The 15,253-nt window shown below is 34.2% G+C and overlaps 2 protein-coding genes across 2 annotated transcripts; one reads left to right on the plus strand and one right to left on the minus strand.

Annotated features, from left to right (window-relative positions):
- Nucleotides 1-1,142: 1,142 nt before the first annotated feature.
- On the plus strand, nt 1,143-3,454 carry LOC128035476 (uncharacterized). The gene is made up of 5 exons (XM_052625221.1): nt 1,143-1,377; nt 1,537-1,974; nt 2,230-2,637; nt 2,698-3,122; nt 3,212-3,454. Exons 1-5 carry the CDS (start codon nt 1,143-1,145, stop codon nt 3,452-3,454), a joined length of 1,749 nt encoding a protein of 582 aa, XP_052481181.1.
- Nucleotides 3,455-12,826: 9,372 nt separating this feature from the next.
- On the minus strand, nt 12,827-14,961 carry LOC105763539 (homeobox-leucine zipper protein ATHB-6). The gene is made up of 3 exons (XM_012581776.2): nt 14,389-14,961; nt 13,881-14,254; nt 12,827-13,793 (listed from the first exon to the last, which is right to left on the minus strand). The coding sequence occupies exons 1-3, from the start codon at nt 14,450-14,452 to the stop codon at nt 13,251-13,253; spliced, it is 981 nt and encodes a 326-aa protein (XP_012437230.1). The 5' UTR covers nt 14,453-14,961; the 3' UTR covers nt 12,827-13,250.
- Nucleotides 14,962-15,253: the final 292 nt, after the last annotated feature.

A 15,253-nucleotide genomic window follows, 5' to 3' on the forward strand; every position in this document is an offset into this window, starting at 1 on the left:
AAAGAGTTGTATATTTTGAGATATTTGAATTTTAGCGAGGCAGTGTCGGATTGATTTCGGAATCCCCTATTCTAAATTATAAAAATCATTAAAAATTGTAAAAAAAATAATTATGAGATATAATTTATATGCTTAGAATCCTTAATGAGTCTATTTTCAAAAGAAACCAATGAAATTTTCATCTGAATTTTGTATAGTGAGATAATTCACTTTTAGTGAAGAGAGGTTAGAGATGTTGAACAGTGAAATAGGGGTGACTTAAAAGAATAAACTGTACTAATTGGCCAAGTCAAAAATTCTAAAAATTTTATGATAAGACAGTATATGAGTCTAGTTTCAGGAAAAATTTACAGAACTTAATTTTGAGTTCCGTAGCTCCATATAAAAATAATTTAGTGACTATAACGCAGAAAAACAGTTTGCTGGAATTTGAATAAATGTCAAATTTATGGTTGATTAAAATTATGTTATCTATGGAAACATGTTTTAAATTTGTTTATCAATTACATACGTACTTACTAAGCTATATGCTTACTTATCTTTCTTTTTTCTTGTTTTATAGTGTTATAAATCATCTTGGAATTCGGATAGAGTTGGGGATCATCCACACTATCTACATCTTTTGGTATTTTGAAACCAATATTTCTGAATTATGGCATGTATAGAAGACTTAATGTTAATGTGATGTATATATATACTAATTACTACTTAGCTTAAGATGTTAATGTATATTAATTGATAGGTTGTTTTTTCAAAATGCTAGCGAGGTTACTTTGAATGTCGTGAATAATTTAATTATGTTTAAGTATATAGTTGTATTAGTTGAAATATTGAATTGGTTTGGGATTGCGTTTTGAAAATTTGCAGGAGGGATTAGACATTTGTAAAAGGGATTATGTCAAAATTTATATAAAAAAAACTCTGATTGTATGAAAATATGTATTTTATGTTTGATAATACTTTTTACCCTATTTCGGTGATGAACACGGGTAAGAGGTGTTATATTTTAGTGGTATCAGAGCTACGATTTAGCCGGTTCTCGGACTAACAAAATATGTGTGAAAGTCTATCTATACATCCATAAATATATTGTGATAATGTGATGATTTTGACAATTTAAAATTTGTGTTTTTATATAGTAAATGGATCCCGACCGAGCTGTAGCGGATGATGTAGAAAGCAATGCGCCGGCTCCCGTGCAGGGAACTGCGCCTGAGGAAAGTAGACATGGAATTGAAACACATATTCAGGATGAGGCTCGAGAAGCTTTCCTTCATATGATGAATAATTGGTACACAGAGTTTATTCGAGCAAATCCGAATGTTCAACCTCCTCCACCCCCTCTTATTCCTCAACCGATTCCTGTAGCTTCACAAGGTGTTGAATTAGTAAAACCGAGTAAATCCCAAGTTGATAAAATCTAAAAATAAGGAGCGGAAGATTTCAGGGCTAACATAGGTGATGATCCCGAGAAGGCAGAATTTTGGCTTGAAAATTTTATCCGGGTATTTGATGAATTATGGTGTACTCTTGAAGAATGTTTAAAATGTACCATATCTTTACTGAAAGATTCAGCATATCGTTGGTGGAAAACATTAGTATCTGTGGTTCCAAAAGAAAGGGTTACATGGGATTTCTTCCAAGAGGAATGCAGAAAGAAATACATAAGCCAACGGTTCATCAATCAAAAACGTAAGGAATTTCTCGAATTAAAGCAGGGCCAAATGTCTGTGGCAGAATATGAAAGAGTGTTTGTTAGAGTTAGTAAATATGCTCAAGAGTGTGTGCCCACAGAAGCTATTATGTGTAAAAGGTTTGAAGACGGGTTAAATGAAGATATCAGAATGTTTGTTGGGATGTTGGAACTGAAAGAATTTGTGGTACTGGTTGATCGAGCTTGCAAGGCTGAAGAATTGAATAAAGAAAAGAGAAAAGTTGTGATTGAGGCTCAGGATGCAAGAAAAAGACCAATGAGTAAGTTATTCCAAACTCATTCAAAGAAGCTCAAAGAAGTGAATTCTTGATCGACTACTTCAACTGGGTACTCTTACCGAGATCGTGGGAGATCATATTCAAATCCGAAAGCTCAAGCTACTTCAATAGTAAGTGTGGGTAGTGTGAAGTCTAATAAACCTGAGTATCAACATTGTGGAAGGCAACATCCTGGTGAGTGCTGGTTAATTAGCCGAGCTTGTTTCAAGTGTGGTTCTTGACAACACTACATTAAAGATTGCCCTGAGAAAGTTGAAGAAGAAAATTTTCAAAATATTAGATCGGGTGATACTGTTAGCAGTGGTAGACCACCAAGAAATACCGAAAATAGAGCTAGCAGTAAAAGTGAAATAAAAGATACAGATATGAGACCAGAAACTAGAAAACCTGCTAGAGCTTATGCTATACGTACTCGAGAGGATGCATCATCTCCCGATGTGATTACTGGTACATTTTCTCTTTATGACACTGATGTTATTGTATTGATTGATCCCGGGTCTACTCATTCTTATGTTTGTGTGAATTTAGTATCTAATAAGAATTTTCCTGTTGAATTTACTGAATTCGTGATTAAAGTGTCAAACCCTTTAGGCAAATATGTGTTAGTCGATAAGGTTTGCAAGAATTGCCCTTTAATGATTCAAGGTCATTATTTTTCGGCAAATTTGATGTTGTTACCATTTGATGAGTTTGATGTTATTTTAGGGATGGATTGGTTGACTTTGCATGATGTCAAGGTGAACTATAGACAGAAAATTCTTGAATTGAAATGTGAAACTGGTGAAATTCTTCGGGTTGAAACAGATGAATCAAATAAATTGCCTATGGTGATTTCACACGTGTCTGCCCAGAAATATTTGAGAAAAGGTTGTGAAGCTTATATTGCTTATGTGTTAAACACTGAGATGACTGAGTCGAAGCTTGAATTAGTACCAGTAGTCTGTGAATTTTCGGATGTGTTTCCAGTGGAATTGCCTGGATTACCTCCAATTAGAGAAGTTGAGTTTGCTATTGATTTGTTACCTGGGACTGCACCGATCTCTATTGCTCCGTATAGAATGGCTCCAACCCAATTAAAAGAACTAAAATATCAGTTACAAGAGTTGACAGATAAGGGATTTGATGTGCACGTGAGACCGAGTTTTTCTCCCTGGGTGCTCTTGTATTATTTGTGAAAAAGAAAGATGGTTCTATGAGACTTTGTATTGACTATCGTCAGGTAAACAAAGTAACTACAAAGAACAAATATCCGTTGCCAAGAATTGATGACTTGTTCGACCAGTTAAAGGGAGCAACAGTGTTTTCAAAGATTGATTTGAGATCAAGTTACTATCAATTGAGAGTTAAAGAGTCAGATGTGCCAAAAATTGCTTTCAGAACGAGATATGGACATTACAAATTTCTAGTGATACCTTTTGGCTTAACTAATGCTCTGGCTATTTTTATGGACTTCATGAACTGAATTTTCCGACCGTATTTGGATAAGTTTGTGGTGGTGTTCATAGATGATATTTAAATCTATTCTCGAGATGAATCCGAGCACGCCGAGCATTTGAGAACTGTGTTGCAGATTTTGAAAGAGAAGAAGCTATTTGTTAAATTTAGTAAAAGTGAGTATTGGCTTCATGAAGTCGGATTTTTGGGACACATAGTTTCAGTGATGGTATTCGAGTTTATCCGAGTAAAATTTCAGCAATTGTTAATTGTTAATTGGACGTAAGTGTAGAACCCCTTTGTATTGGACTGAGCTCAGTGAGAAACGGATTCACGGGGTTGACTTGGTGAAAGAAACTGAAGAAAAGGTGAAAGTAATCCGTTATTGTTTGAAAGCTACTTCAGACCGACAAAAGTCATATGCGGATTTAAAGAGAAAAGAAATTGAGTTTCAAGTGGGCGATAAAGTATTTTTGAAAGTATCCCCATGGAAGAAGATTTTGAGATTTCGCCTTAAAGGTAAACTAAGTACACGTTTTATTGGGCCGTATGAAGTTATTGAAAGGATTGGACTTGTGGCTTATCGATTAGCTTTGCCAACAGAGTTGGAAAGGATACATAATGTATTTCATGTGTCAATGTTACGACTATATCATTTGATAGTTCACATATAATTTCTCTGACAGAAATTGAAATTCGATCGAATATGACTTATGAGGAGGAACCGGTAAAAATTCTGGCTCGGAAGTCAAACAGTTGAGGAATAAAAATATAACTTTAGTGAAACTATTGTGGCAAAAACATGGAATGGAAGAAGCTACATGGGAACCGGAGGAAGTTATGAGAAAACAATATCCAAACCTCTTTTTCGGTAAGATTTTCGAGGACGAAAATCTCTAAAAATAGCCCGATTTAGGGCTTAGTCCGAACAGTAGTTTCGAGACCACAAATTCAAAGAGGAAAATCTTATTTTTACTATATTTTTATGGTCTACAATTTCACAGAAAGATTTCGTGAAAATTTCATTCGAAAATTTTGACGTTTGGGCACTCAATTTAGTCAAAAGGACTAAATTGTAAAAAGTGCAAAAGTTGAGTTTTATTTGTTAAAGGTATTTAATTGTTATGGAATTATAAATTAGGGGTATTTATGTGGTAATTAGACCATTAGTTAATGATGGACAAAAATGGACAAGAAATAAGTGAAATAGGATTTTTTTAAGTAAGGGCATTTTGGTCATTTAGTAAATAAATAGAATTAAAATGGGAAAAAGATGTAAAAAATGGGGTTATCATATTTGCTTGCTGCTGAAACTTGAAGGACTCCATACCTAGGGTTTTGGCCACTTTCAAGCTTGATTGTAAGTGCATTTTAGCTCCGTTTTTAATGTTCTTTGCATTTTTGAGATTCCCGTAGCTCGGTTTATCTATTTCTACTGTTATTTTGAGCTAGGGTTGAAATTTGAAAAATTACCCATGTGTGAAATGTATGTATTTTGATGTTTTATGGAAGAATATGAAGCTAGAATTTATGTTAAACAACTTTTGCTTGTCGATTTTAAGTGAAACCGAGAAAAATAACATAATCGGTAAAAATATTTAATGTTCATAAGTAAGAGTTAGAGTAAGAATTTGATGTTGCCATAGAAGGGAAAAGTGTTCAGCATGTTATAAAACATAAGAATAAGGAATAAAATTTAATTTCTGAACTTTGGGAAAAAATGTAAATATAAAATGTTTAGGGACAAAATTGTAATTTTGTCAAAAGTTGAGTCGAGGATTATTTTGATAAATGTGAATATTAAAAAGCTAAATTTTCTATTATAGATCAAGAAAGACATGGAATCAACCTCGATAAGGAAATGAAACGATTGTGGATTGAATTGCAAAATTCCTATATTTTACACCGAGGTAAGTAATATGTAATTAATACATTGTTTATAACTATTTCGATATTTTGTTATAATATATGAGAAATGGTTGAATATGAAATAGTTATATAACAATTAGAAATTTAGAATTTATAGTTGAATCGATTAAAATCTGCTTGAATTGTGGATATATCATTGACAAGTAATAGGTGAAGTAGTTGAGTTGAATTATTAAATTTGTTATGGGATTGGACTGAAATATTGAAATTGTGATTTGTGTACGGATAAATTGTAAATCCTTGAAAAGTAAGAATCTCTGTGGGACTGTCAGAATAAGAAAGGCTTGAATAAAGTGCCTATAAACACGTGTGTAGTACTAAGTGCAGGCTACTACATGTATCGATAGATAATGGTCACATGTGTAGTACTATGTGCAGGCTACTACGTGAACCAAAAAGTTTGATCACGTGTGTAGTACTGTGTGAAGGCTACTAGGTGTATCGAATGATAATAATTACACGGGTGGTACTATGTGCAATCCATCGAATATTTACTATTATACCGACATGTTCAACGGGATATGAGTATTGATAAACAAATATGAGCATGTGATTGAAGTGTAAAAATTTGCTATAGAGTAATTGGTGTGAAGAAGTTTCGTACTGTGCTTACAAAATAAATTGTTGTAATGTTATGTAAATGAGTGAAATTGAAACAGAACAAATTTGAATAGTGGAAGTGATGTTAGTTTGAAAAATCACTAAAAATTGTATAAATTGAGTTATTGCTTGAATGAGATATGAAATTAAATCTTAATTAGTATACTTTCATATAAAAGTATAAGATCAAGCAAAAGAGTTGTATATTTTGAGATATTTGAATTTTAGTGAGGCAGGGTCGGATTGATTTCGGAATCCCCTGTTCTGACTTTGAAAAATCATTAAAAATTGTAAAAAACTAATTATGAGATATAATTTAAATGATTAGAATCCTTAATGAGTCTATTTTCAAAATAAAGAAACTAGAATATCATCTTAATTCTGTAAAGTGAGATAATTCACTTTTAGTGAAGAGAGGTTAGAGATGTTGAGCAGTGAAACAGGGGTGAATTAAAAGAATAACTGTACTAATTGGAAAAGTCAAAAATTCTGAAAATTTTATGATAATACGGTATCTGAGTGTCATTTTAGGGAAAATTTACAGAACTTAATTTAGAATTCTGTACCTCCAGATAAAAATAATTTAGTGACTGCAATGCAGAAAAACAATTTGCTGGAATTTGAATAAATATCAAATTTATGGTTGATTAAAATTATGTTATCTATGGAAAAATGTTTTAAATTTTTTATCAATTACATATGTACTTACTAAGCTATATGATTACTTTTCTTTCTTTTATATTTTTTATAGTGTTATAAATCATCTCGAATTGAGATGAGTGGGGATCATCCACACTATCTACATCTTTTGGTATTTTGAAACCAATATTTTTGAATTATGGCATGTATAGAAGACTTAATGTTAATGTGATGTATATATATACTAGTTAATACTTAGCTTAAGATGTTAATGTATATTAATTGATAGGTTGTTTTTTTTAAAATGCTAGCGAGGTTACTTTCAATGTCGTGAATGATTTAATTATGTTTAAGTATATAGCTGTATTAGTTGAAATATTGAATTGGTTTGAGATTGCGTTTTGAAAATTTGCAGGAGGGATTAGACATTTGTAAAAGGGATTATGTCAAAAATTTTATAAAAAAAAACTCCAATTGTGTGAAAATATGTATTTTATGTTTGATAATACTTTTTACCTTGTTTCGGCGATGAACACGGGTAAGAGGTGTTACAGAAGCGGATGACTCCTAGAAGATAAAGAAATAGATGTGACTAACTAGATTGACAATACATCGGACATGACCCAAGTAGAAGAGATAACAAATCCATTTATGGATTAATTCGCTTATGATGTTTATTGTGTGGCCTACCTTAATCCTGAGTGGATGATGGACTATGTATGCTTGACTCGTATTTTTTTATGTAAGTAAAAGTCTAAGTTCGAATGAATAAGGAACCAGAAGCTGGTGCGTTGGGTACATGACTTCTGTAGTATGTAGCATCATTCACAATAGTGGAACTCATAGCCCAAGAAATAGATAAATGATATTCTCTCATTGGCATTACATGATAGATGAAAAGTAAACGTGTCCACGAGTCGCTTGTCTTTGTGATGAATGACTTAATTACTATTTGATAGTAATTGACTTTTCATGAAGAAAGATGTAAAGGTTACCATGAGACAAAATAGGATCATATTCGAAGAACGAATTTATCCTAAAGTGATTAAGGATATCCTATGAGGGTAACACTCTTATGACAAGGTCATTAGACGAGCACTGATTGAGTAGCTTTCATAATGGTATGGTTTTAAGGAGACTTAGTCATGATACTATAGTTGAATGACTTCGTAACTAAATGAGTTTATAATTAATAGGCGAAATATGGAACTTAATTACAAATCATTTGAGCCCTAATTGCATATGTCTAATCAGTTCCGCAAGTAGCTTGCTAAAACTAGAAATGAATGTGGTTTCTCACTAAGTATGGAAATGACTTGAGAATTAATTTAATCTTTTCGAATTATTATTTCATTAAATAAATGAAGTTAAAAAATGGAATTCAATTAATTGTCATTGTGAATGCATTGAATATAGGAATTAAATATATTTTCTCATAGATTCTTTTACGGTAAAGTTAACATGATTTTAATGGAATTAGAATTGGATTGAGAAAATTATTTAATTGGAAAAATTAATTAATTTAAATTAATTTAATAAATAATATTTATTTTGGGAAAGAGCAAGTCGTTTGTAAGGCATATCCCAAAAAAGAGATTGATAACTTCGAATAACTTAACATCCATCGAATCATGTCTAATAAAGTTTGATTCCTTCTCTTTTCCATGTTATTCTATTGTAGTCCCCGACGCGGTTAATTGGGATAATATCTCATTCTCTATAAGATACCTTAAGAAATCATCTGATAAATATTTTCCACCTCGATCAGACCAAAATGCCTTTATGGGTAAACCTAGTTATTTCTTAACTTATGTAGGAAACTCTTTCAATTTATCAAAGGTTTCTATTTTGCAGTGCATTAGGTACACATACCCATATTTGGAATAATCATCTAGAAAGGTTATATAATAAATGTAGCAACCTCTTCACTTACGTTCATGGGGCCACATACGTCAGTGTGCACAAGTTCTAAGGGTTTTACGACCCTTGTCCCTTTTGCATTAAAAGATCTATTAGTCATCTTACCTTCCAAGAAATATTCACATTGTGGAAGATCAACTTCTTTTAGTGAACTTAAAGTGTCATATTTCACAAGTCTAGTGATTCTTTCTTGGTTAATATGATCAAGTCTCAAATGCCAAGGTACACCTCATTAAAGTGAGAGGTTTTAAGTCTTTTAGTCAAAATTTTAGTTTCAAGCAGTGTGTACATCTTTGTTTTGATAAAATAAATATTATTAGACATCCATCCATTATAGATAAGATTATGACTTCTAAATATTGCAACACTATAATTAAAAGTTATTGTCAAGCCATCTTTAAATAAACATGCAACAGAAATTAAGTTTCTTTTGAAACTTGGTACATAGAAAATATCTTTCAAAATAATATTTCTAAAATCATCAAAATAAATATGTACATCTCTCACAACTTCAAGTATCATACTTGTCCCATTTTCGGTCCGCAATGATAGGATTTTATCTCTAAGATCTTTTGTTTCCTCGAACTTTTGTAGAGAAGCACACACATGATTAGTGGCTCCAAAATCAATAACCTAGTGGTCTATTAAACCTTCCACTAAGCAAACTTCCACTCTTTGCACTTGGCCTTAAAGTGTCATTTCTTGTTGCAGAAGAAACACTTAGACTTTGATACGTCTTTAGGCTTCTTATTGCACAGATGACTTAGCCTTGTTTCTTATAGCATGTTTTCCCTTTCCTTTAGAGGAAGAAGCAATTGCTAAGCTTGTTTATACTTTTTGGACCAGTTGACCGCCATTTAACATCAACTTATAGGATTGTAATTCCTTCTTGAATTATGTAAGTGTCAAATCCTTGTTTCCAAGGTTATAGGCGGCCCTAAAGCCTATAAAATCCGTGGACAAGCTTTTGAACACCATCTCAATTTGCATGTTTTGGTTTAGATTGACCTCATTATCTGTAGCCTTGGCAAAGTACCCAAAAGAGTAACCATGTGGTGTTTGACTGAAATGTCAGGCTTTTGTTGGGCATTCATCAAACTAGTTATAGCCGATTGTCGAGCCAAAACAGCTCTCTAGTTTGTTTTCTAGTTTGTCTATAATCACTTTGGCATTCTTACAGCTCTCTAGTTTCTCAAAAAGAGTGTTGGTCATGCTTTGAGGGGCAATCTATAATCTGATGATCCATTTATCTACGAGCAAAACAGGCTCCATTTTATTTCCAGCAATCACCCCAATGATTTCTCCATAATGCTCGTATATTGGGTCCCTCATCACCCTGGATCCTCCAATACTCACCATTGAGGTGGCTTACCCTGCCTGTGCCTCCTTCCTGCCGGAAGCTCGATGATGGAAAATCCCTCATTGGAACAGAAAAGCTCCAATCTTTTGGTCTCTTGAAATTTGTCGAGGGTGGTGGACTAGAGAATCCCCGTTTCAATCTTTTCTTGTTTCGTCCTCTATTATTTTCTTGAATAATCATTTCCATTTTTTAAGCCTTAGTTGTCATGGCTGCTAGGCTCTGAACTTTTGATGCTACTACCAAGGCACAGATCTCATCCCTTAAGTCCCACACAAACTTATCACATAGAGTATTTTCGATCTGGAACATGTCCCTTACATAACGACATAATCTAACGAATTCTCATTCATACTCCATTACCGACATCCATCCCTACTTAAGGTACAGAAAATCTTTATTCATCTATTCAAAATGTATCGGGTTGACATTGTAACACCCCAAACCCGATCCGATGAATCGGATCCAAATATTGGGTGTTACCACTCAAGATACAGACGTAACTCAACTATACTTTCACAAATTACAATCGATTTCAACTGTTTAATTACAAGGCTTCATAATACAATACATAAGTATAAACCATGAAGAATTTCGATTATAACACCTAGGGAATTTGATTACAAGTATTATAGAAATGATGTCCTGGCCTAACATAATTATCTCGATTCAAGAGTTTATATAAGACAAACATACTTGATCACACCATCAAAGCTTACTCTATATGCATAATAATCCGATACACCGCTCCTTTGTTGTGTCCTGGCATTGTTTCCCCCAAGCATAACCTCACATTCAACTTGAAGCATAAAACATAATACATGTATTCATGAGAACTTAGCTAGAAGTATTCATTTATACCTTAGTTGTTGATTTCCATAAATGGGCGAATTGTCCATCACCATCATCTCCTTTTCTTAAATTTTCAATTGTTTGTTACCAAGATCAGTTTACCATTAACGAAACATATTTCTTCCTTCTATCTACTATATCATAATCAATTTCCTTTAATATTGCTTCATTAGTGGCTTTATCCTTTCAGAACTTCTTCCTTTCATACTCATCTTAATCATGATTCCTTTACTCAATGCTCTTCGCGAAACAATGTTTGAGTTCACTTTCCTTACCTTATCTTTCTTCAACTACCCTTTCCTCTTATTATTCACTGATAGATTCCCTTCATCAAATGCTTAGGCGTAGCCTTTACTCAGGTTTGTTCATTAAATTTACTTAATCCATAACCTAAATTTGCCACATGCTCTGACGCATTCCAATTTCTTTGTTCTTGTCTTAAGACTATGTAAGATACGCCGTAACATTTCATATGAAGCTCGCCATAAAGGAAGCTCATCATAATATCTCATCGAAGGTGTAACATGATACGCCATAGGAGCTTTTCCTTCTGAGTTCATTACAACTATCGTTCTTTTAGAGTTCGTCGTGAATACCATTTCTTTCTCTCAGGGTTCACCACGGAGGCGTTGCCTTTAGATGGTTTCCACAATGGCATTCTTTAGAGTGTACCACACAAGCATTCCTTCATAGATCGCAACAAAGGCTTCATTTTCATATATCACTGCAAAGGCTTGCCTCAAAGCTCAATTTCTTCACATTAATAAGAAATAATCAATTCTAAATCTCATAATTCACTTACAATCTTGAATATGAATCTATAAATAATAATTTCACTTTCAATTATTCCATAGCAAAAATGGAAAATCATACAGTTAATCCACGTCTTTTGAATTTCTTCCAATTTAGTCCAAAAGTTATTTGTATCATACTAACACATAATCCAATACACTTCCATGCCAAATAATCCATAATATTTGTTTTTTCCATTTTTCTATCAAATTAACCTTTAATCCTTAAACTTTTCAAAATTTGTAATTTAGTCATTTTGTCTTGTTTTCACTTCTAAAAATCCTTTTCATGAATTTCCATATCAGAATTCCTCTAGTTTTCATAAGAATCCTTTATTTAACCTATTTTCCAAATTTTCTAAAAGTTTTCATATTGACATCAGCGTAGCACCACGTGTCAAATAAAAGAATTTGAAATTCCGCCCACGCTCACCACACCAATTCAGTTGTTATACCCTGCTTTGGAAAGGACACATGACAGGATGCAAAACAACTTTCAAATAAAACTCCGTTAATAATGACCGACACACAATCCTTTTTTGGAGACCATCCATGACAACCCTCATCCAAGACGATCCGTAGGGACCCTCCGTGCATCCTAGTTAAACTATTTCAAGAACAATCCAATGCATTCACCCCTCGTGGGGATCACAAGGGGAGCATTCGAGGCATACCCTTTGTAAGGACCACTGAGACGAAAAAACCTTGTACCACCTCAGCAAGGAGAATGTCAAAACATACAACATATGGCGGCAACTGACTTATAATGGCCCTGCAACATGGCCGACCACACGAGCAAGTCTACCTTCCTTAATGTTGGTTACGTGACACTACTAAACAAATAGTAACCCTCCTATATATATCCTAGAACACGAGTAGCAAAAGATCTCCTTCTTCCCTAAGAAAACTTAAGTATCAACCTCCTCTCCTCCTTCTTGAGTCCCCTAACTCCAGCTATCTACCTGGCACAGGTAAACTAGCCTTCTTGTCTCCACCATTTTCTCCCCCTTGTCGTCCCTTATTGAATTCTTGTATCAAAGTTATATTCTTATAATTTTCATCTATATCTAAAGCATTAACAAAACTTTTTCTTTAATTTAATATGTGAAACTCAATAGTTTAAGGTCGTAGAGGAATTCAAGAATTTGATGTCATAGAAATTGGGAACGGGGAAGAAACTCAACCGTTAAGGATGGTATAGAATTCCCAAGCTATCAAATCTGGTTAAACCTTTTCAACTCTCAAGAAAAACACAGAACCGAATCCATTTTTTTTTTAAAGAAAAAGCTCAAATCTTAAAATCATACGCTACTAGGAAAAACTAAAATTCTTTCATCATTTGTTACTATATTGCATAAAGAAAAGATAAAAGAAAATGATGATTGATGATTTTGTTTACTTTCCCCCAATGGAGTGGGGGAGATTTTTTCCATTTACAGCAGAAGAGCGAAAAAAGATAAGTACTATCAATTACGACCTAATCATTCCCGCACGCCTGGCCTGGTGTCGCCATATGCTTTAGGCCCTCTTTCGGCGGCCATATCAACCCATCTCTGTGCCTCTTCTTCAGCTCCAAATCCTCATTTTTCTCTTTCTTTCACGGTATTAGTAGTTTAACTGGTTACATAATTCGCATCTTACAACACTCTTGGAGCTTCATTTTAGATACCCAACTTTGCTTTTTTGGCTTATTTCATTGCATTTTGTTACATACATGTTCATTTTGGCTTCTGCTTTTAGTTCCATTGCTCCGGGTAACACCATTGAAGACTTGGAGCTTGCTCATCAGAGAAGAAATTGCAAGCTTCATCTGCAGTAAAGAAATTGTGCTCTTCCATCTTCACAAGATAGGTTGTTTTTGAGAACTGGAAACAATTCATGGAGGATGGTGAAGACGAAGAAGATGAGTCGAAATTGAATGAAGAGGTTGTCGTTGGTGACATCAAAAGATGTTGGCTTTGTAGGACCCCAGATGACGAAACAACACCATTGTTGGTGTTGGTGTGGTCGTCTTCATTCAAGATAGCACTTGAGTCACTATCTGATGACCCATCTTTCAGTTCTGGGAAAAGGATGGCGTCAGCCACTCTATTGTTGCTGCTGTTGAAGCACTCGTAGTTCAGTTCTATTGGCTCGGATGAAGTGGCCAAAGAAGAAGCTGGAAGTGGTTCACTTTGTTCCATTGTTTTTTCGTCAGTTTCAGGCAGAATCGCCTCCTCTTTCACTGAAAGGTTGCTCCCTACGCTTTCTCCGTTCAGCTTCGCTTTCAGCTCTCTTATCTGGCAGCAATCATTAGGCTATTTTTAGAAAAAAAGGCTAAAGAAAGTGAAGTTATTGGCACGTTAACCAAGCAGTTATAATATTACCTCTTTGAGAAGAGCTTCATTGCCATGTTGGAGGGTATCAAAGTTGAGCTTAAGAGTTTCATAACTGGTTTTAAGCAGGCCATAATCCCTTTCCAATTGCTTGGTCTTCCACCTGGCACGGCGGTTTTGGAACCAGACAGCAACTTGTCTAGGTTGCAAGCCAAGTTCTTGAGCTAGTTTCACTTTCCTCTCAGGTTCAAGCTTGTTTTCGACCTCGAAATTCTTCTCCAAGGCCTTAACTTGATCCACGCTTAAACGCCTCTTCTTCTCAGCAACATGGCCTGCTTCTTCCAAACAGCCTTCTTCCTCTAATCCATCTAACATCGACTGCAACTCTTTACTGTAAATATGGTTGTTTCTTGGACTTTCTTCATCTGTACCAAACAAAACAAATAGCCAATTGAGACACTAAAACAAGGTATTTTGCAACAAAAAAATATATATATATATATATATATATATTTAAATCTAGATGAGATTAATTGAAATTGGGGTTGTTTTGTTAGACCTGTGGTTGGGCAGATGGACATGAAAGCAGCCATGGAATCTGAGCAGCCAAGCGATCTCTTCATGGTTTGATGAACTTGGTGAAATGAACACTCCTATGAAAAGTAGAGATCTCTTTCTTCTTCTAGTCTTAAAAATCCTTTAAGTTTTGGTGTGTTGTGAGTGACTTTCTTCTGGTCAAATCTTTGTTTAAGTGGCTCAAGGTCGAGAGAAGTTATTACAAATTGTAAGTCCCTTGTCTGAAACAAGATCATCTTGTTTACAACTGTATAACAACCAATGCCCTCTCTTAACTTCCTCATCAGATTTCTTCTCTTCCTGTTTCATACTCTCAGTTCCCATTGAAAACAAGCAAATTCAAAGCAAGAAAACAAGACACAGCAACACAAGCTATGTATACATACATATATACATACAAGAACACCCCTGCCTCAAAAAGAAAAAAAAAAGGAAGAGAAAAAACCCAACCCTACAAGAGAAGAACTTTGAAATATTTCCGTTTCTTTCACACCATTACTCGATCAAAACTCAATTAAATTACAGACTTTAACCAGAAGAACCCAGCTGAGAGCTGGCTTTAACCAGTTTCTCCAACTTTAAATAAGGAACTAAGATGGGTCACATTTGGGTTAGAATCTGACTGGGGTTAAGCAACGTTGGCAAATGCAAATGAACCCAAAATGCATTCCAAATGCAAGTTTTAGCTTTTACTTGTTATTGCCGGTTTTCGACCGTTTTATTTTGTTTTGTTGTTTTTCCCTTTTTGGTGGTAAAACAAGAAGGGTTAACTTGTTTTTAATAAAATGATATTATTGTTTTATATATATTTAAATAATTGAAATGGCTCGGCTTATAAGGGCTTGGCG

Source organism: Gossypium raimondii, chromosome 12 (genome assembly GCF_025698545.1).
Source record: "Gossypium raimondii isolate GPD5lz chromosome 12, ASM2569854v1, whole genome shotgun sequence".
Lineage (NCBI taxonomy): Eukaryota > Viridiplantae > Streptophyta > Magnoliopsida > Malvales > Malvaceae > Gossypium > Gossypium raimondii.